Below are 23,554 nucleotides of genomic sequence, written 5' to 3' on the forward strand. Positions count from 1 at the left end.
TTCTTGATTATTGAACTGTTGTAAAAAATCTATATGTATTATGCAGATGTTTGGAGAAAAAAATCTTTGTGTGATTATTGATTTACTATATGAAATCATATCAATATATACATTTTCTGCCCCTATATCTTCAATTTTGTGATCATTCTAAATGCATTTTAACAGACTGAATCACGCAGTGAAAGAACACACTCTAAATCCATGCGCGCACTAGTCTAAGACTTCACGGCACTCTGTAGGAATGTTTTGTTTGGTTTTTGGCAAAATACAGATGTCAAATCGCACATCATTAAAACAACAATAACGATATTATCACAGATGATATAAATCGCACACCCTGCACCACTGTCTTTTTGGCTAAATTGTGCAAAACCGTTTGCTAAACTGTCAAAGCTTCATTTTAACCACCAATGCAATGATGCAAGTATTTGCCTTACCTCTACATGCTTGTGAAGGGTTGATGTCGAGATTTTATAAGCTGCTAGTTTGGTCTCCCTAAGCAAACACAGCTTACACTGCATAATAGAGCATAAATATGGCCAGGGGTTCACTTCATTTCCTTCGAGTTCAACTTCAGCAGAATACAGCGGGGTTTCGTTTTCAGCTGGGTCTGCCGGTCTTGTCCATCTGCATCCTTCTTGTGATTTTAACGCCAGGTTGTTCTCCTGCCCATTATTTACTGCAGTAGTTTCCAGGGAGACCTTTTTTTTTTAACTCAGTAATTAATGTGTTTTGAAGTGTAGCGAATTACAATACTTCAAACATAATATACTTAAGTAAAATTACAGATTTTAAAAATTACTTTAAAAACTACTCAATTACAGTAATGCGAGTAAATGCAATTCGTGACTTTCCACCTCTGCATTTTAACATATTTCCTATTTATTTCCTTTAATTTATTTTTTTTAATGTCATCTATTTATATATATATATATATATATATATATATACACAGTGATGTGAAAAAATGTTGGCCCCCTTCCTGATTTTTGTTATTTTTTTGCATGTTTGTCACACTTCAATGTTTCAGATCATCAAACAAATTTAAATATTAATCAAAGATAAAACAAGTAAACACAACATGCAGTTTTTGATTATGAAGGGAAAACAAAATCGAAACCCACATGGCCCTGAGTGAAAAAGTGCTTGCCCCCTAAACCTAATAACTGGTTGGGCTACCCTTAGCAGCAACAACTGCAATCAAGCGTTTGCGATAACTTGCAATGAGTCTGTTACAGCGCTGTGGAGGAATTGTGGCCCACTCATCTTGGCAGAATTGTTGTAATTCAGCCACATTGGAGGGTTTTCGAGCATGAACCGCCTTTTTAAGGTCATGCCACAGCTTCTCAATAGGATTCAGGTCAGGACTTTGACTAGGCCACTCCAAAGCCTTCATTTTGTTTTTCTTCAGCCATTCAGAGGTGGATTTGCTGGTGTGTTTTGGATCATTGTACTGCTGCAGAACCCAAGTTCGCTTCAGCTTCAGGTCACGAAGAGATGGCCGGACATTGTCCTTCAGGATTTTTTGGTAGACAGCTGAATTCATGTTTCCATTTATCACAGCAAGTCTTCCAGGTCCTGAAGCAGCAAAACAGCCCCAGACCATCACACTACCACCACCATATTTTACTGTTGGTATGATGTTCTTTTTCTGAAATGCTGTGTTACTTTTACGCCAGATGTAATGGGACACACACCTTCCAAAAAGTTCAACTTTTGTCTCGTCAGTCCACAGAGTATTTTCCCAAAAGTCTTGGGGATCATCAATTACTTCCTTTCTCATTTGTTCCTGAATTTCTTTGGAACATGATGTGTAGCTTTTAAGGATATTGTAGTCTACTTCACTTTGTCAGGCAGGTCCTATTTAAGTGATTTCTTGATTGCGAACAGGTGTGGCAGTAATCAGGCCTGGGTGTGGCTAGAGAAACTGAACTGAGGTGTGATAAACCAGTTATGTTTTAACGGGGGTGCAAGCGCTTTTTCACACAGGGCCATGTGGGTTTGGATTTTGTTTTCCTTCATAATAAAAAAAACCTTCATTTAAAACTGCATGTTGTGTTATCTTTGATTCATATTTAAATTTGTTTGATGATCTGAAACATTAAAGTGTGACAAACATGCAAAAAAATCAGGAAGGGGGCCAACACTTTTTTCACACCACTGTATATATACATATATATATATATATATATATATATATATATATAATTATGATATCTGGTATCAACATGTCTTCAAATGAGTCTTCCGTGGTTAAGTATGTGGTCAATGCACCAAATTGTTATAAATTGAACAAATATACATGTTGAACCAAATATTTAAACAAAAACCTAGATGTTTCATATTTTTCAGTATCACCACATAATGAATAAATAACTCAAATTAATTAATGAATTAATCATTTTTCATTCATACAACTGCTATAAGTATATCCATCCTTACTTGGATACACACAGTAGAGATATATACAACATAGCAAATCATAATTGCCTGATTTTTGTAACATGTAACTATATTATAACCCAGCTCTTTATATAAAGTTGTATGCATAAGTATGTTCAACTTTATCCACATACATACAGTACTTTTGTGTAGAGCTATATATTCTATATAGCAAATCTTAATTGCTTGATTGTTTGTGTTGTTGTAAAATGTAACTACATTATTGTGTAAAATCAACTATAAGGCATGAAAATAAGAAATGATGAACATTAAACGTCGTGATTTTTTTGTAAAGCTCCATTTAAGCAATGAGTATTTTGAAAAGCGCTATACAAATAAATTTGACTTTACTTTATGGCCTGAATAAATACAATGTGAACCAGACTTTATGGTGGCAGTCAAATTCTGGTTATATTATACTACTGAAGGTCCTACTGTCAGAACTTGAGAATCTCCAAAGGGAAAAGCATAATAATAGTCAAAACATGATTTTGACAGGGATGTAACAGTGGGCAGTGTTATATATTATCAACAACCCAACTACTGGACAGGGCTCAAATTCTCATAGCTAGTAGTTTGTTTAAAAATCACTACTCTAGTTGTACAGTTTGAAATAAAAACCTCAGTTTATTAATGAAAACATTTATGATGTCTGATTTTCAGCTGTAATAATGGATGGTAATATTCTAGTAGTCCATTTAGAGCTGAAAGGGTAGCAGGACATACTGACCTTTCTTACACTAATGGTGATCTCTCTCTCTCTCTCTCTCTCTCTCTCTCTCTCTATCTCTGTCTGACAAACACTCAGTGGAGTACAGCCATTCCCAGGGGTTCAGAGTCCACCGGAGCTGTCCTTAGGAATACGTTCTCTGCCAATGAAAGTGAAGAAATGTGTTTCACAGGTGAAAAACACTTGAGATTAGTCTGCCTGATTGTTGGGAAGAAACACAATGTTTACACTTTCCCATGTGTGGTCTATTGTTAGCACACCTGGACTTTGTTGTCAGGGAGCGTTGTTTTGTTCTTTCCTTCACCTCATTAATGAAAAGGATAGGACGTTTTCATTCTTATCTATATTGCATGTGCTGTTATTGTGGTTCAGACACAGTTCAGACTTTGCACAGGACAACATGGCATTACATATCGCATGTGTTCTGCGATATAGTGTCCCATGTCTGGTTTATGTTTACTATGACAATTGTATCATGTTGCTTGTAAAATATCCAATATCCAAAAAAATTTGAAAGGATATTTTGACTTTTATCAGAACTTTCTCAGAATTGCGAGAAGAAAAGTCGGAATTGTGGTATGAAAAGTCACAATTACCCTTTTTATTTCCATGGTGGTAAAAACAGCAAATATAGCACAGTTCAGATTTTTCTTCTCAGAATTGCAAGTTTATACCTTCCAAATTATAAACAATAAAAATGTATAACTTAAATTTCTGATCTTTTATTAACATTGATTCTTAAGCAGCAAATCAGAATATTATACTGATTTCTGAAGGATCATGTGACACTGAAGACTGGAGTAATGATGCTGAAAATTCAGCTTTGATCACAGAAATAAATTACATTTTAACATATATTCACATAAAAGGCAGTTATTTTAAATTGTAATACTATTTTACAATATTGCTGTTTTTTTATCATATAAATGCTGCCTTGGTGAGCATAAGAGACTGGTTTGGTCTGTTACTCACTCAAAGCTATTGTATTATTTTAAGTGTGATTTTAAGTATTTTTAGTACATTTAAATTAATTCCTCCCTCGTACAATGTATTGTTATATGTTAACATATTTTACAATAGAAAACAGTTATTTTTCATTATAATAATAATATATCAAAATATTACTGTTTGACTTTAATCAAATAAATTCCGCCTTGGCAAGTGTACTTCTTCTTTAAAAGGACCTACTAACCTTTTGAACAATACTGTATATCTTTATAGTTGCTGTACTCACAATAAAGTTCTAATGACCGCTGTTATATAGTTTTACAGCATTTTACAGTGAAACCATTTGTATTATCTTCCCAAACATGCTACGGTCTAGATCTTAATAGTCCAACCTTGTTTGTGTGGTACATCGTGTTTGCAGCGCCTCCCAGAAAACAAAGCCATAAAAACAAAGGAAGTATCAGTTTGTCATGATCAGATTACTTTTATAACGTTTACAAGATGATAACAATCGTCTCCATATCGACATGCACTCAGACTGTCTGATGACCGGGAGTATATTATATGATGAAATAATTGTTTTCATAAACAAATTAGTCCCTTGAAATGGATACGGTCACATTGCAAAGTGGAGAGCCCACTTTTACTGTAACTGCCTGTCTATCTCATTACAAAATTATATATTTATATTCATAAACATATTATAAGGTAAAAGAGACTTTGTCCGTTCTGATAAGCCTATAAAGACGATTTCTGCTTACCTTTTTTATTCTGTGGCACACCAAAGCAATTTTTGCTCTTTGTAATCTTTTTTTTTTTTTTTTTTTTTTTTTTTTTTGAGGACAAGTTCAGAGTTTCCTCCTAAAGCTCCATTTATCACCATGTCTACTTTAGAGGTCAGAGAGCCCTTCAGAAAGAAAACACCCCTCCCTAATGATACACTATGAGGTAATGGATGATTTGAAGGCAAAACTTGAGCTCGCTGTCTGAGAGGTATTTGTCAGATCTGTATGGTCATTAGCGCATTAAAGCATGATGCAATCACACACCTGTGATGATAGACAGGTGCAAAGAGCCATATAACAAGCTCACTGTAGACAAGCTCTTTCAGGATCACTTGTATTTTTTTCTTAGCTAATAGTGGATATAATATGTATGCATGTCTAATCATAAATCAGCTGTTCTGTTAAGATGCTTAATGAATGCAGATCCTGACCTTTTTCATACGTGTCTATAGAAGTGCGCAGCGTCTGGTTATCATTTGCACGCCTCATTGGACTTCAAGGAGGAATTGTATCCCATTTCCATTCGTTACAGAGCAATTGAAGCATTATAACCTTTCTGTGAAATTTATGGTGTGGCGAAAAAATAAATAAAAAATCCAGATACCATTAGATAAGAAAATTTGATCAAATGGCATTATAAATAAATAAAATTATCTAAAAAGCTTAATTATTCAGTTACAGTTATTGAAAAAAAAAATGCTCAGAAAAATTAGATTTACAACATTGTTACCTATTAAAAAAGATGATAAAATAATATTAAAATCTATACCTAATATAAAAGGAATTAATTTAATTAATTTAATTATTATTATTAATTTTTTTTCTGAATAGACAAATTAGACAACATTTTTAATTATTTAATTTTTTCCTCTCATATTGTATAATATAGTGAGAATATTGAGCTCATACATTAGTAGGAAAAAAATATTCAGATGTTCAAAATGGGGAAAAATATGCAATTTGGTGCAGATGCTGATATTTGTATGGGCAAAAAGTAAGATTATATTTTAATACATTTGCATAACATGCATATACATATCAGTTGTCACTCTATACTGTATCTCCCAGTAATATGTCTTAGTGAGATGGTATTTACATCGTTAGCTCAGCTGTTTCAAAACATATGATTAACAGTAATGCAGTATTGATACAGTAATGACAAATGTCCCTCAATTATATTTGATATTTACCTTTTAACATGATTTTTCTGAAAAATCATGCATGGATAATTAAATAAACCTAAGCTGCTTCAGTGCAGTAGCTGTTGAAATATTACTAACAATATAAAAGTTCTTATGTTTACTTCATAAAAATCTTAAAAAAAAAAAAGCGCTTTTTGCGAAGAAATTATAAACTATTAAATAGATGACAGAAGGCATGTAGTACAAACAGATTCTATAACAAATTTTGTTTGTTTTGATCATGTTGATCATTTAGAGGCTTTAGAAATCTGTGCGTGAAGCATGACACAGTATAGGCTTTATTGGGTTAAAATACTTTCTTCTAGCTCACTTTATAACCCAAGTATAACTGTATAACTAAGTCATTCTTAGGTTTACTCTCAATACTGTTATTTATCTGAGAAACCCAACCAGCCCAATTCGTGCCACGACTATATGTGTATTCAACAATTACAAAATACTGCCCTATAAAATCAAATAAAAAATAAACCTCAATTTTTCCATCCATATTGTTTAATGTCCTGCACCAAATAATTCATTCCACGCACAATATAGTCGATCTAATTTTCCGAGGCCTGCAGCTGAACTTCAGATGTGTGTAACAGGATTCGGCCGTCTGCGGCAGGCTAATCACTTCACTGTGAAAGCCGGCGGTCGCATGGGGAGAAAACGCATTTGATGTCCTGTGTGTGCATCGGGGTCAATTGCCATCACACTCCCACAATTCTCTACTAGTCCAAATGGCAAAGCTGGTGAACACACAGCAATTCAGCCCTTCGCATTTAATAAAGCTGTCAGCAATGACACAGCCGGCTGGGTCTGCGTGCGTGCGCGTAACTTCTTCCCCTCTCTCTTCCTGCGATCAAGACGAGGGGGATTATGGAGATGAGGCTGTGCATTGTTATAGACTGGGGAGCATTGTCTTTTTTCCTCACAGAGCAGTCTGCAGCTTTCCCCCAGTTTCATAAATGCCTGCACTGATGAGCTGTCTCTTAACACCTAACAAAGCTATTTTAGCTCAGCTGTTAACTAGATGTGGCAGGCTTTGGCAGGAGGAAGCCATGCCATTTTTTTCCAACTCTATTTCTTTCTGCCCTTTCAAGTTTTAATTGCCCTTGCCCTGCCAAGTGCAGCCAGATCCTTTACCAGTGTCACACAAATAGCAATTATACAGCATGGACACACCAGTTTGCATATCATCTCTTAGGGTTTTTTTTTTGTATTACAAATATTACATAATCACATAAAATTATGAAACAAATGATGACTTACTGGATATACTGTAAAAGATCAAATATATTATGTTTGATAATATTATGTAATATTAAATTTCTCATAGATGTATTTGTTGACTTGTTTTCTTTATTATTTTAATTATCATTTTTAAATTTGCAAATTTTGGCAACACTTTATTATGCAGTGAAATTGTTACATGTACTTACTATGGTAATAACAACTAAACCTAAACCAATCATGTTGTTAACTAACTTTACTCCGTTCTTATTTGCTTTTCCATACGTAGATCTAGATTCAAAATTGTATTCTGCAATTTAGAATTCTTATTATTATTATTATTAATTATTATTATTATTATTGCAAAACTTTATAAGGTTAAATTTGATAATATTAGTTAATTACAGTAGTTAACATAAATTAACAATGAAAAATATAAAAAATACAAGATCATTTCATCTTAGTTCATGTCAACTCCGAAATTTACTAATGCATTATTAAAATCAAACGTTGTAATTTGCATCTTTGAATATTATTTAATGGACCTGAGCTGCATTAACTAACAGTGAATATTTGTATTTTTTTAGTAACTAACATTAATAAATACAGTAACAGCTATATTATGTATTGCTATTTTTTAGATAATATTTGTTAATGCATCAACCAACATTAATGAGAACTTATGGTGCTGTTATTGTTGTTGTTATTATTATTATTAGTAGTAGTAGTAGTAGTAGTAGTATGGATGATAATAATAATACCAATAATAATAATAATAAACTATTTTATTACATTTAAATTAAATTATTTTATTTTAAATTAAATTTTATTCTGAAATATTACTTATAAATAATTACAATACTTTTCCCCCTATATTTTTAAATTGTTAACTCACACATGCAATGTGGTGGTCAAATTTCAGGCTAAGAAAATCATACTATTATTTATTCTATTTAACGTAGAATAAAATATGCAGTAAGCAGAAGTACATACAACCATTTCGAACATAGGCATAATAATAAAAAGGTGATTATTAATTAAAAGTAGCATATAATTTACATGAAATATGCTTTTTTACTGTGTTTTTGAAGCAATTTTAAAAGTAAATTTGTATGTGTCTTGGATTTAGTAAAATAGTATATTAATATAAACACAATATAATTATTATACACTATTAATAATACATTTATTACATAGTTATAAACAGTTATAACATCAATGAGTTCCCTGTTTATAGTCCCAACCAGGTGTAGATCCGGTCCATATGCCACTAATGACATTGTAAGTATTTTGGCAGGCTGAACCGCTATACACTCATCAGCTAAGTCTCCTCATGTTCCCAAATCCCTGAGGTCCAATCAGTGTCGTGGGTCATGTGATTAGAAGAGTGATATGCATGTGCAACGTCAGGTTATCTAGCAGGAAAACACAGGCCAACCACTGTAACCCAGGACCAAATGTTGTTGGTCTGTCTTTGCAGCCCAGAACCTAGGGCCACTGTCAAAGTATCAGATGCTTTGCAGTGTACTATGGGGACAGGAATGTTTCTGTGTGAGACGTACAGTACTCACACACACTAACAGACGGTTTTAACAGCCCACTGGTCTCCTCCCCCTCCCTTTGGACTAAGAAGATTTGTGATTCAGACAGCTGGGTCTGGCAGTTCATGGCCCAAACCAACCCTCCTCGGCATTTACCAGCAACCCCAGACGCGTCTCTGAGTAATTATTAGTTGATAGATTGGGATAATATGCAAATGTCTGCTCATATCCGTGATGAATGAACTTTATAGCTACATTTTGAAAATCTAATATATATAATGATGCAACAATTCCTGCACACAGAATTTCACAGTGTCTTTGCGACAAAATGCGTATGTGTGTCATATATGATTATTCACAGCCACTGGTTCAAAGGTAACATAATGAGTGCTGTCTACATCTATTATTCATTTCCACCCTACACATGTTGTTTATGATGGTTTTAATTAAAGACAGAATGTCTTTGTGGCATCCTTTCAGAATAATGAAGCTCTGAATGACCCTGATATCAAATGTGTGTAGTTTTGGGGATTTGCACGTACCAATCTACAGTACTTATAAAGTAGTTACACTACATTAAATATTTATCAGTTGCACTACAGTACTTGTTAGTTTTTTTTTTTTATTTTGCAGGCAATACAAGTGCATTGTCTATTTTCAATAGTGTAGCAACGTATGGAGAACTGCTCACACAGAATTCACTGTCAAACCAAGCAGGTTTTTGTTGGTCAACATGGCAAAATCACATGAACGAGTCATGTCAACACTGACCCTTTTGCGAAATCTGCATGGGGAACATTTGTTCCCCTCAAATGAGCAGATTCCCATTTAAATGTACCTGCAAAATTTCACTGAGCCACGGTAAATGTTCTGCACCTTCATACTAGCAAAATGAAATCAATGATTTGCAGTGACAACACTTGATAAGATTGAAAATTCGGAATACTTTGTACCAAAAACTTTACTTTTGATTTGAAAAACTAAACAAAATCAACTAATATAAGTAATTGCATGTTATTTGTTCAGTTTGCATTACTACAATACCTACATAACTCCAACAGCCTCTATAAAAACTTGATCTCCTAAGAAAAACACATATACACATTAGACCACAAAACCAGTCATAAGGGTTTATACTGAGTAAATAAGCTTTCTATTGATGTATAATTTGTTAGGATAGCACTACACTTGGCTGAGATACAACTATTTGAAAATCTGGAATCTGAGCGTGCAAAAAAGCAAAAATAATGAGAAAATTGCCTTTAAAGTTGTCCAAATGAAGTTCTTAGCTATGCATATTACTAATCAAAAATTACGTTTTGATATATTTACAGTAGAAAATCTACAAAAGGATTTTTGGCATAAAAGAAAAATCAATAATTTTGACCCATACTATTTATTTTTGGCTATTGCTACAAATATACCCCAGTGGTTTTGTGCTCCAGGGTCATGTATTGTAAAAATTGTCGATTTTGTGTGAATGCATACGATTTGATTTGTATGCAAACATTTGATTTTGAGAATAAAAGTAAGCAAGTCCACATGTAAACCTAACTCTCAGTAGGGGATGAGCAGATCGTCCAAAAACATACAAATAAGATCCTTCGAATTTGAATGCACTTATTCACCACCATTTCACAAAACAGTTGCAAACTGGCATGAGAGTGTGTTATCTGCAACTTAATATTTTATTTGAAAATATGGCAGTAGAAGAGATCACAATAGACTTTCATAGACAGGACAGCTGGATTTCTTCAGTCTAGCTGTGTCAACAACAACTGTGAAAATTAGTTTTCGAAGTTGCAAATAAAACAAAAAACATTGGACTACAAGAAAACTACTGCGGACTGGTGATTGTAAGCATTATGCGGTTAAAAAAAATGCACTAGATACCAATCCAAACAAAATATGCCACCAATGTATGTAAAAATGTGAAATGTACACAGATTGTTTTCATTGCATCCTTTGCAGTACTTTATGAAAGTGGGGGTTTCTGCTGAGATCCATATCCATGGTAGGACCAATGTTGTTTGGAGGCAAAATTGAAGGCACAATGCAGTCGATTCGGTAGTAGTTCATGCAACTGAAAATTTGATGTGAGGGCAAAAGACTTCTCCATGAATATTTTGCAAGGGGTTTGATGTTAGTCATGCAGATTTGCCGCAGATTTGACAATAGAATTTGCTATTTTTTTGCTGCACCGTGTACTGAATAGAAGAATTCTAATAGCACAAATATTCAGTCATGACTAGTTGGATAGTATTGGTGTTTTATAACATCATAGGAAGATCTCAGCCGAACTTCACCATAGGGGGTTAAGCCTTTCACCCACAATCCCGACAGCAAGTGGGAATTTGCAAATTGCATTTGATAGCAGAGCACCCGGGGTTAACTTGTAATGAAGAATCTAGTTCTGCAATTAAATAATAAAAAGTATGCATTCAGAATTAGCATATGAGATGGAAATAACATCTTTGGATGCGAGTGAATTGCAGCTGGCAGTGGTGTCATACAGTGACGCGGTGCAGCAGACGTCTGGTCTGTTTCTTCTCTGTAGCAGCTCGTATGCAGCTCACACACTCACCATATGCTTGAGTTTCACAGTGTTACCTCAGGAGCCTCCAACATGCTCAAGGACCGGCTTAAAAACATGCTGCAATGGATTACTCTCAATATCTCTTTCAGGTTATATTGAGATGTATGTAAAGACTCGGTCATTGGCTGTAGTAATCTCAATTTAAAGCACTAAATATTTAATTTTGTAAGGATATTCTCAGTAGAGTTTCGTTGTAATGCTCATTAGCGATAAGGCAAGCATCCCTGTTACTCAGAGATGTTTTCTCTAAGGAGAGACTCTCTTGAGCTCAGGAATAAGAACAAATGGGGGAAACTAAATGTACATACTAAGAAAATAATGCAAGTATTTAAAATGGGGATTTTAATTTTTTACTCAAAAATGAGAATTGTTAGATATAAACTCAAAATTGTGAGATTTAAACTTGGAATTGTTGGATACAAACTTAAAATTGTGAGATGTAAACTGGAAACTGTGAGATGTAAACTTGGATTTTTTTAAATATAAACTCAGAGTGGTGAGATTTAATCTTGGAATTGTGAGATTTTAACTCGAAATTGTAAGATATAAACTCAAAATTTTAAGACTTAAACTTGGAAATGTGAAATGTAAATTTGAAATTGTGATATGTATACTCAAAATTGTGAGAACTCAAGAGTTTTCAGATAAACTCAGATTACTCTGTAACTCAGATATAATTCCATGTTGGAAACGGCTGGAAATGCTTCCATTGTTTACTCTTAAGGTCTCTTTACGCCAAGAATGCTAATATAGTTATGGTTAAACTTATCTATAAAGTTAGCATTTATGGTGTGAACAGGCCCTTCAGTCCAGCAACCAATCCCTTGACAATGCTTCAGAAACTGCTCATAACATCCTAGCAACTGCATAGCAGCATTCGAAAATCACTCAGAACTCTATAGCAACGCTCTGGAAATCACAAACAGCCTAGCACGATGGCAGCGACTTTTACATGGACAACCAACAATCTTGTTTCAGAGTAATTTCATGAAGTAATTCTCTCAGTTTCATTTAAAGACTAAATCACCCTTGGAAATGGGAGGTTTTTGAAAGCCTCCAAACTGCTTTGGTTTTCATTGTTAATGAAATCGTGTGTAACAATGAGGTGATCAATCATTGCTATTCTTCACTGTCACACTGTCAAGCTCTTTGAATAGAAGGGAGAAAAACCCTGGCAGTGACCAGTGACCAGTGACTCCGTGAGCTTCATGTTCGGACAATAGAGACACAATTGAAGTGAAATGCACAATTAGGAACTTCAACGCCACTTGTCAAGTTTACAAAAGTGGCGAGTACATATAGAAATCAAAATATCATGGCCTGTTACTCACAGTTTAGTGGGGTTGTGAGTAGGTTTAGAGTTGACAAAACTATCAAAACGGGTTTGGATCAGGTTCAGCAGGTTCACAACACTCGCTATAACAATGCTCTGCCAATTCAAGGTTTGATCCAGAGTTTAATAATGACTCTGGATCAGCGCATGCAGTGAAACATGGAGAGCATCAGTTTGTTTCACTTCTTATCTGAGAGATATAGTTAACTAAACAAAGAAAACATGTAAAAGCTTAAGAATTACAAAAGCTTGGTGAGTGACATATTTTACTTTTACGATATGTCAGTACAAGTTGCTTTCAGTTAAGACATCTCATACATGCATTTTAGTCTGGGACTAGGCTTAAGCTTAGCTTGTGAAACTGGGCATAAGGATAATATATTGTATCAAATAGAAAGATAAAACTTTTTTTTTCACATTCTATTGAATATAAGTAACTTTTCAAGTACTTCTTCAACTTATCCTAACCTAACATTCTACTAATACTCTGAGTTAGCTGACATGTATTTGCAAAAATACTTATAGTAACTATTGAATTAAAGTGTAACCAATAAATAAAATAAAGCATTAGCAGCAAAATTGGAGAATTTCATCTCTAAAACGCTATTGTGAACTGCTTTAATTTGGAGTGGCTTTATTACATCAGATAAATGTCACTTTGCTCACAGCTGATTAATCATGTCTTTTATCCAGAATAGTAAGTTACCATTGTGATGATCACTGCTAAACAAAAATCCATCTTCTTAAACCTAAAAACTTTGCTCAAACTAATTTCAAACTTACCTTGATAGCCCTGAACCTGGATTGTGCAACTAAATGTCATAAAATGTATGGAAAAAAAGTGCATGGAAACAAGTTTTTCTACCTTATCTGACACTTAAAACCTATAGTCAGGTTTTAAATGTAAAAAATGTAGAATCGGGCAGTCGTTGTATAATAAACCCTGATCAGCAGCCTGGTGTGAAACGGAGGTACTTTTTTCCTGCACATTTATGGCTAGTGACCAAATGAAAGGATATGCCATTGAGTCCAAATTGTTGTATGAGAGACATGAAACTATCAGACATTTATTGTCTGCACTGGACATTAATACAAAAAAAAAAAAAAAATGCTTGACTGCATAATGCAGTGATTGACCACTCAGAGAGCTGTAACAAGAATGTCATCACAAAACGTTTTTAGTGTGTAAAACGGTTCTGTGAAATGCACTCTTATGTCGAACCATTATAGTTTGTATTTTGTCTGTCATGACTACCCACTGGCTTCTGAGTCACACTCTGCATCCCACAATGCACCAGTGTGCTGCTCTCAGACTGTGCGCTGACTCTCAGACTGTTCCTCTTCCTGTACTTTTGTCCAAGTCCTCGCTCTCTTTAATGTCAGGACACGATTATCAGTAGCGACAGCTCAGCTGTGTCTGCCCAAACCGAGCTTCCCCTCTGAGTGCAGCGGCAAAGACCCTGCTGCTTCAGGATCACACAGGCCTGGGCTTCGCTGCAGTCCATGACAAGTCCAGTTCACTCTTTCATTTAGAAGTGGCAGCTTGTTCATTTTAAATGAAATATAACTAGATCTGCAGGAAATCTTTGCATGCAGTACTCCAAAAAAATCTTTGTGCATTTTAACCAAACACATACTGTAACCCATCTATTTCCAGCTTGTTTTTTGTCATTTGTGTAGCTTGTTAAGACAAGCCTCGCTGATATTATTGGATGTTTTCATGTCTTGGCGGATCCTTTCCAGCATTGCAAAAGATGCAATTAAACTTACTTTGAAGGAAGGGTTAAGACTCTGAAGTGACTTTTGGCAGTTTATACAGCAGCAACCGCCTATCAATGACTCAGCGATGCATAGGTGTGCTCAGAATCCCAATGTGAACACCTTAAATTAGACAGATTGTCTTTAATACATTTAATCAGATTTAAAGACTTTTGCAGAGGTCTGGGCCTTATTTTTTATTGTGATCGAGACATTTAGTATCAGATTCTGACCATGATTTTGTGATGTCACATGAAACCGAGACAATGGTGTTGTTATGGATTGGTTTGTATGTGCCAACTCTTTCCTCGTCTGATTTTGTTGACATCTGAAGACAAAGCCCTTCGCTGTTGTTCTTCAGCTTGTCGTTTTGAACTCAGGAGGAGCTTGGGTCTGATCTCGGCTGCTGAATTTCTCTGAGTGTCTGGTGAATGAGGACAAGCGCTGAGGAGCGTGGGATGTGTCGGGAGGGCACGGCACGGGAATATGTATAATCATGCAGATGAAAGAGATTGAACTGCAGTCATTGAGCTACATTTATCTTGTGGGTGGAAGTGCTGCTTCGGCTTAAATTTGGATTTTAAGAACGCAGTGAAAAGTAGAGCTACAGAAAAAAGGCCATGTGAGCTTAAATCACATTTGCTCTGTGAATACACACCTGCTTTTGGAAACCTTTACATTTGTATGTTGCACAAGCTTGTTGTTTTAAGGAATAGTTATAGTTTAATGTGTCAGTAAATCAGCCAAATTATCAGACATTACTTGTAAATAAAAACATTTTAACCCTGAATGTTTTTTTTTTTACATTTAATGTAACAACACACTACATAGATGTACATATAATGCAATATTAATGTCACAAACTTTTTTGCACAATATTCCAGCTGTTTATATTTTGAGATATTTTATGTAGATAGATAGATAGATAGATAGATAGATAGATAGATAGATAGATAGATAGATAGATAGATAGATAGATAGATAGATAGATAGATAGATAGATAGATAGATAGATAGATAGTATCTGAAGCATACATGGATAGATGGATGGATGGATAGATCAATAGATAAATTGATAGAAGGATGGATGGACAGATCAATAGATGGATGGATGGATGGATGGATGGATGGATTACTAGATTGGTGGATCAATAGATTGATATATGGATAGATTGATAGATTGATCAATAGATAAATCAATAGAAGGATGGACGGATGATAGATTGATTGATATATCAAAAGATAAATCAATAGATGGATGGATGGATGAGTGGATGAGTGGAAAGATTGATATATCAATAGATGCATGTATGGATGGATAGATAGATTGATGAACAGATTGAAAGATGAACAGATAAATTGATGGATGGATGGATTGATAGAGAGATGAATAAATTGATAGATCAATAGATAAATCGATAGAATAATGGATGGATGAGTAGACTGATAGATCAACAGATAAATTGATTGAGGGTAGATGAATGGATGGATAAATAGACGAATGGATAGATAGATAGATGATAGATAGATAGATAGATAGATAGATAGATAGATAGATAGATAGATAGATAGATAGATAGATAGATAGATAGATAGATAGATAGATAGATTGTCTTATGATATATTGTGTGATTTGAATTAAAATTAGGTGGACTTTATAGATTTATAATGCATTAAGATTGTTTATGATGCTATGTCTATGTACAGGATATACAATGTTACCGAGTCTATACTCTTTACCTCAAAAATGCATATTATATGGAATTATTAAATAACATGCAGGCTTAATAGAAAGTGTTGCTTCATTACTCGCATTAGGGAAATTGCAGCGTATATCAATCCAACACAATCAATATAATATACGACTGATGTGCACATAGCTGTCAATGTTTAGCATAATTCGTCTGACTTACACCTTCATTAGTCTGGATGAGTCTGGTGTCATGAGCAGTCATCGATGTCTATTGGAGAGCTGTAATCGTTTGCTCCTCCTCCTCCTCCTCATGCTGTCGGCTGTGTGGGTGTCTGACAGCTCCGCGAGTCTCAAACCGGAGCGCTTCAACAATCAACACTCTGCGCTCAAATGTGCTTTTATTCCTGCGCAACTACCTTCCGCGCTCCTCATGTCCTCCGTAACTCTCTCAGGATCGTCTCGGTGCTGATGTGAGTCCAGTACTTTCATTCATTTGGCACATTTCTTCAGTCGATGAGCATGCGTTCACGGTGGAGTTACATCGCCTGGATTTGCGTCTTCAGTCTCGGCGCGTTCAGGACTTTCTGCATTCCCAGTAATGAAGGTAAGACGCTGGATCTGGGAACGGTGTTGTTTGCAGGGATTGATGGTTGACATTCCGCCTATACAGTTCTGGAAATGAAGGTTCAGCAAAGAACGCTCTTCAGATCAAGAACCGTGTTTTGGCTCCATACGGTCCTTGGGTTGCTATATGGTTCTTAAAGTTCTTAATGTTAAATTAAAGATTCATTTGATCCGAGCGTTAGTTTCGGAGTTCGCTACTTTATTACCATACAGTGTTTTTTTATTTATTTTTTATTTTTCAGAAAATAATTTTAAGAAGTTGTTAGTAGAACTTAAAAAGGTTCTAAAATGGCATTAGACTATGAAACTGTTTGGTTTTAAATAGAACCATTATTTTAGACACGCAGAAGTGACCACATATATCAATGCATCAAAAACCTGACAGATCTTCTCCAGAACGTTTTATAGGTCTATAGGTTTGTGGCATATGATGTGTATGGTTCTCCAACAGAAATGTTCTCTACACAGCATGAAATATCATATGTGAAGCATTACGTAATATATTATCCATAAAGCCAGCAATGATTTCACACCAGACCTTTTAATGGAGCAGAAGTTCATGTGAAGATCAGTGATTACAGTTCACCAAACTCCCAGCCAGGTGGTTTCTAAACATCTCAATTCACTATGAAAACATGAATTCATAAAGTATATCGTGAATCACTTCATTGCCTTTGAACATGTTCACTGCGTCCCTTTAAAGATTTTATGAACCGTATTGTTCAGTAAGAACATCCATTCACAATCACAGCTCAGATCAGAATGAAAGCACTATTCAATGACTATTCAAAAGTCAATTCAATGGTCTATTAAAGACCTGTTGTAGCATAATCTTTCAAGATATAGATATTAAAACGAAAGATGAAATGTAATGCCTATAATACAATTTCTAAAGCGCAAACAAAGAAAGATAGATGAGGAACTTCATGAAGGTTTTAAATGAATCTTTCATTTTCAAAGGTTAAATTCACTAACTAAAATATCTCTGTTGCATTGGACCACAACAGCACTTTTGGTAAATAAATATGACGTCTTTTTTTTTTGTGAGAGCTGATGTGCACACGTGGGATGCTGCATTTGCATTAGAGGCGTAAAGACAAAGGAAACACAGACACGGCTTCATCAAAGTTCTCTAAATTTGCTTTGTAGTGGTCAGAGAACAGCAGGCACGACTACAAATCATATTCCATATTTTACAGCTTTATTTCCCAGAATACAAAACTGTATTCCTGTGAAACCCTTTCAAGTTACTGGACGTTTTAGCTAGCGCACATAAAAAAAAAAAAAAAAAAAAAAAACACCCATTCATACCATGGGAAATGTCAACAAATTATCTGCAAGTAAAATTGATGTGTTCCAATTTATCACTCGAGCTGGAGTGCGCAGACTATAGAATATGTAAATATTCGAATGAGCTGAAGTCAGCATATGGATAGTGCAATGACAAGTGTGGGGATGAGTTGATTGATTGTGTGCTGATGATGGCACAATAAAAATGAGAGCAGGATGGGGGAGGGCGCTCGGGTGCCTACACAGGCTGGCACAATGGCCCAGCAGACGCGCAAGGACATCGGCCACTCCAAAATCACAATAGCGGCATGTCTGCTAGAATCGACAAACCTGTCGATTCGGAGAGCTGTGACATGCTGTGAACTGTAATCTGTAATGCACTTTCAAATGAACATTGACAATGTTTGCAGTCACAGTATAACTGGACTGTTTAACCTTGAATATTCCAAAGCAGAAAGGCAACAAATCCGAATATTTACGTTACATATTCTGCAACATACTAATCTTCTATGTTTGTCTATTTTCAGGTTTAAAGTGTATTTTTTCCTTCCTGAATTCCACATATGCACCTCTTTCGACATTTGTATTTGCCTAAGGATGGACATAACCTCTCTTTTATCTAGTTCAGAACTGTATTTCTTCCTGCTAATTAGATTTATGCGATTCTCCCCAGGATATTTTTCAGTTTAAGTAGGACAATGTACATCAATGTCTGTCATTCAAAAGAAACACATTTAGAAACATTTAAATAGGACACAGATTCAATGTAAATGTATTTTAGTCTTCTCACAAATGGTTATCAAATTTGAGGTTACCTAATATTTAAGATCAATAACCATTTTCCTCATCCAGCTGTTTGTCTTAATTATTAAGGCATGAAGTGGAAAAATGATTCTAAATATGCTTTAAATTTCAGAAGTTCTGATGAACTAATCTTTACCCTTTTAAATCTTCTATTATAGCACCATTGTGACATCTCTTAGTCATTAGCTTGTTGTTTTGATCAACAACCTTTGATCAACACAAGGTCAAATTCAAATTCAGCCCTGATCGGACTGTGAATGTAAAGGTCATCTAATTAGCTGTGGCGGTACTCATTCGTAAAAGGTTCCAGCAGATAAAAAAAGAACCTGTGACCTACTCTGGGTATCAAATACTGGCACAATAATCTAGAAAGACTGGCTTGTTTAATAGAATGTGCACTCAATATAACCAAGGGCAAAGATTATACAACAGATATTATTCTATGTTCTTTTAGATTTTCTATAGGGTATTTTCAAATGATTTTCCGCATTGTTCTGCAACATTTAGATTAATATTACAACAAGCCCATGTGATCTCATTTGTTTTTGCAGGTATTCAGATGTGAAGTGTCTGGATACATAATATTTTCTGACGCCATTTTTTTCCCCTATATCATAAGACTTTGACTTTTTGTTTTATTTATTACATTTATATATTTATTTTATTAGATTTTTTATATTTATTAGATTTTTTATTTATTTTAGTATTATTTTGTAATTGCATTTTTGACCGAAGTCATTATTAAATTTGGACCTGTTACAATATAAAGAAATTGCTATCATCTGAAACATTTGACATACATTTTATTAAACATATTTAATCTGTTTTATTCAAAGAAAATGATATATGTATGTATGTATGTATATATATATATATATATATATATATATATATATATATAATGTATGTGTATATATATATATATATATATATATATATATGTAATTTTATTTTCTTTGAATAAAACAGATTAAATATGTTTAATAAAATGTGACCCTGGAGCACAAAACCAGTCTTAAGTCGCTGGGGTATATTTGTAGCAATAACCAAAAATACATTGTATGGGTCAAAATTAGATTTTTCTTTTATGCCAAAAATCCTTAGGATATTAAGTAAAGATCATGTTCCATGAAGATATTTTGTAAATGTCTTACCCTAAATATATCATGACTTAATTTAGACAACTTTAAAGGTGATTTTCTCAGTATTTTTTTTTTTTTTTTTTTTTTTTTGCACCCTCAGATTCCAGATTTTCAAATAGTTGTATCTCGGCCAAATATTGTCCTAACATAACAAACCATATATCAATGGAATGCTTATTCAGCTTTCATATAATGTATAAACCTCAATTTCGAAAAATGTACACTTAATACTGGTTTTGCGGTCCAGGGTCACAAATGTTACATTTTCAATTGATTTACATTATATTCATATGTGCTTTACTTATGAAAACAAATAGACTGAAACTACATTGTTATTAAGGGATACAAAGAAAAAGAAAAAAAGATAAAATATGATTGTGTAATTATGATGTAATTAAAAATAAGAAAAGAAAAAAACTGAAGAATGTGTGTACAGTGTATGTACAGAAATCCAGTTTGCCCTTCATTTTAAGTTGTCATTGTTACAGTGTAATTCTATTGTAACTATTATGTAATATAATCAGTGCTTGAAGTGGAAAAATAGAAGTGTCGGTACCCCCCCCCCCCCCATTTATTTATATTAAATAAATAAGTACTTTTTAATAATTCACAATGTATGTATATTTCCACAATTGATCAATCAATAACTAAATAAAAGTTTTCAATACAAATTAGCACAAGTTAAGCTGCAATACCAAACAGGACCACAGGGAGCCGCCAAAGACACTAAGTCACCTGCCTTTAATATACGGATCCATTCAGAATCGCTAAATCTGACCACCGCATAATCAGCGTGCATTATAAACCACTCTTGCTTTTAAGCCAAATACACACTGAAAAGAATAATTTTACTGACATCTGGACGTAAGTCTCTCCGTAATCGCTGATGAAATCGGCCGTGTTTTCTCTGCATTAGCGCTGTTTTGAGCTTATTGTTTGAATTCGTTCACTGGATCCTTGGACTTTCCAGGAGTTTACGGTTTAAAATGATGTGATTGCAAAAGCCTGCTTCTTTTCATTTTAAGATATGATTTTCATTTTAAAGTACTGATTCAAATTAGTAATCGATAATTAATTATTCTACTACTCCGCGCGCCTCCCCTGACATGCTCTCGCGCTCCACACAATGAAGTAGACCGACTCTTGCATTCATTCACATGATTGGTCGAGATGAGAGGTGATCCCGCCTGGGTGTGATTTACATAGTTTCTATATAATTTCTAATCATATATGGAATCATATAGCCTAATCACCCAGACCCTGACGATTTTACTCTGCGTACCGGCAACATGTCAGAAGTGCAGGTACTCTAAAGGCTAAAATATAGAAGTGCTGGTACTGCGTAAAAATATACACTCAATAATGTCATCTCGCACATCACCGTACCGGCCCACTTCAAGCACTGAATATAATAGTTAACAACATGTACTTAGTATAGTTAGAGTTTGGTTTAGTTATAGTTGCTTGTAATTATGTATAATTTACTGTTATTACCACAGTAAGTGCATGTAACAAAGGCACTGTAAAATAAAGTGCTACCGAAAACTATAAAAATGAACAAGATGCAAGACGATGTTGTGATAAAGAACATCTAATGTGATCTGTGATCTGCATATAAATGTTCTTTCTATATTGCTTTTACAACTCCAGATCATTGATTTGTCCCCGTTTCTCGTTCTCCTGCAGTGAACTTGCTGGACTCTCGCTCTGTAATTGGTGACCTGGGGTGGGTCGCCTACCCGAAGAATGGGGTGAGTTCCACACATCTTCCTGTCTCTCTGCACTTTGAGTTAAGAGCCTGCTTAGGAGAACATCTCAAGGTCTCAGATTCCCTCGACGGAAAGAAAAGAGAGTTTCAAAGTGAAAAATAATAGAATGTGGAGAGAGCGCAGCACAGAGAGAGAGGGACTACAAGAGGTCAGAGACAAACAGAGAAGAAGGGAAAGCCCTTTTTTGCTCTAAAAGAGGCATAAAGATACACTAAACCTGCTGTTCTAATTTCTTTGTGACACTCTGTCGAGCCAGCCGATTGGTAAACAAGGTGCTGAATTTTAATGACAAATGGCCAACTTTATATACATATCTGTTTTTGTGTTTCCCTATTTCCATTGAGAATACCAAAGTGAAGAAAGCTGAAGCTACATGAAATGGTTTGTCAGCAGAAAAGAAACCTGTGTTGAGTATCTCGGTAGTTTTTGACAGGCTGACAGGAATAAGTAACTACAAACTTGAACAGAACATGAAAATACATATTCCAGTATTGCTTCAGGTCTGTCAGTATCAAAATGTTTTTAAACCCAAAAAACAAGCAACGCCATCATGTTAACTTCTTATCATGACATCACCCAGTTTACTGTTACAAGAATAGTGCACCAACTAGGGCTGTGTGATATTGACAGAAATGTATAGCTCAATGTTTATTGGGATATTTATGGTACTATATGGAAGCCCATTTTCACCACTTAAAAAAAGAAAAGGAAAAAACTTACCGTCAGACAGTTCTCAGAATTGTTCGATATGAACTCGCAATTGCTAGCTATAAAGTCAGAATTGCACGAAATAAATTTGCTATTGAAAGATATGTAGTCAAAATTAGGATATGTTTTCTTACAATTTTGAGTTTATATCTCTCATTTATGACTTTATAACTCACAATAGTGTGCTATAAAGTCATAATTGTGAGATAAAAACTTGCAGTTCTGAAAAAAGTCACAATTGCAAGACTTAATTTCTCACAATTGTGACTTAAGTCAGTGGGGGAAAAAATCGGAATTGTTAGATAAAAAGTAGCAAATACCTTTATTTATTTGTTTGTTTATTTATTTTTTGTGTCAGAAACGGGTTTATGTAGGTTTAGGCCTGTCATGGACAAATAAATAAATACGCCAGTAGGTGGCGACGAATCCCTGTCTTAATGAGTGATTCATTGGATCATTCATTCAAGCAATTCGTTCAATTCGTTTATTCACGATCGAAATATCACTATCTGTTGCTCTGAGACATGCTCTGGCTTTGTTTGATACTATTTTCTTCAGTAAAACAACAAAAAAGACAATATTGTGTCTAAAATGTAATTTGTGTTTGGTGAACTGTTGTATATGACATTTGCGATCACACCTACGCGCTAATATTTAGGAAAACGGAACTGTTTCTTGTTTGATATTACTTAACTATATAAATAAAATAAAAACGCAAACCTTTGCAGGGATAATTTTTGCTTTCATAACTTGAATTATCGTCGCATTTTAACTGCGTCCTAAAGGCTTCTTCACACAGTCAATGATTTTGGATACTCAAGGCATGTTTTTGTCTGTTTTTTTGCAAAGTGAGTGAGATATATACTCAATAATGTCAGCTTGCATATCAACACAACCATTATGATATTATCGCAGATGGCAACTGTTGTATACCCTTAGGGACTGACCCAGCGCTCACTTCTAGTTTTGGTTTTTGA

The 23,554-nt window shown here is 34.6% G+C and overlaps 1 protein-coding gene across 1 annotated transcript in view; it reads left to right on the plus strand.

The window, feature by feature from the left end:
- Positions 1-16,577: 16,577 nt before the first annotated feature.
- LOC306865524 (ephrin type-A receptor 5-like) overlaps positions 16,578-23,554 on the plus strand; it is an 83,367-nt gene continuing 76,390 nt past the window's right edge. The window contains exons 1-2 of the mRNA XM_079410185.1: positions 16,578-16,844; positions 21,787-21,851. Coding sequence (XP_079266311.1) covers positions 16,754-16,844; positions 21,787-21,851 — 156 coding nt within the window. The 5' untranslated portion in view covers positions 16,578-16,753. The remainder of the gene's footprint in view (positions 16,845-21,786; positions 21,852-23,554) is intronic.

This window comes from Barbus barbus (assembly GCF_936440315.1).
Source record: "Barbus barbus genome assembly, chromosome: 47".
Classification (NCBI taxonomy): Eukaryota; Metazoa; Chordata; class Actinopteri; order Cypriniformes; family Cyprinidae; genus Barbus; species Barbus barbus.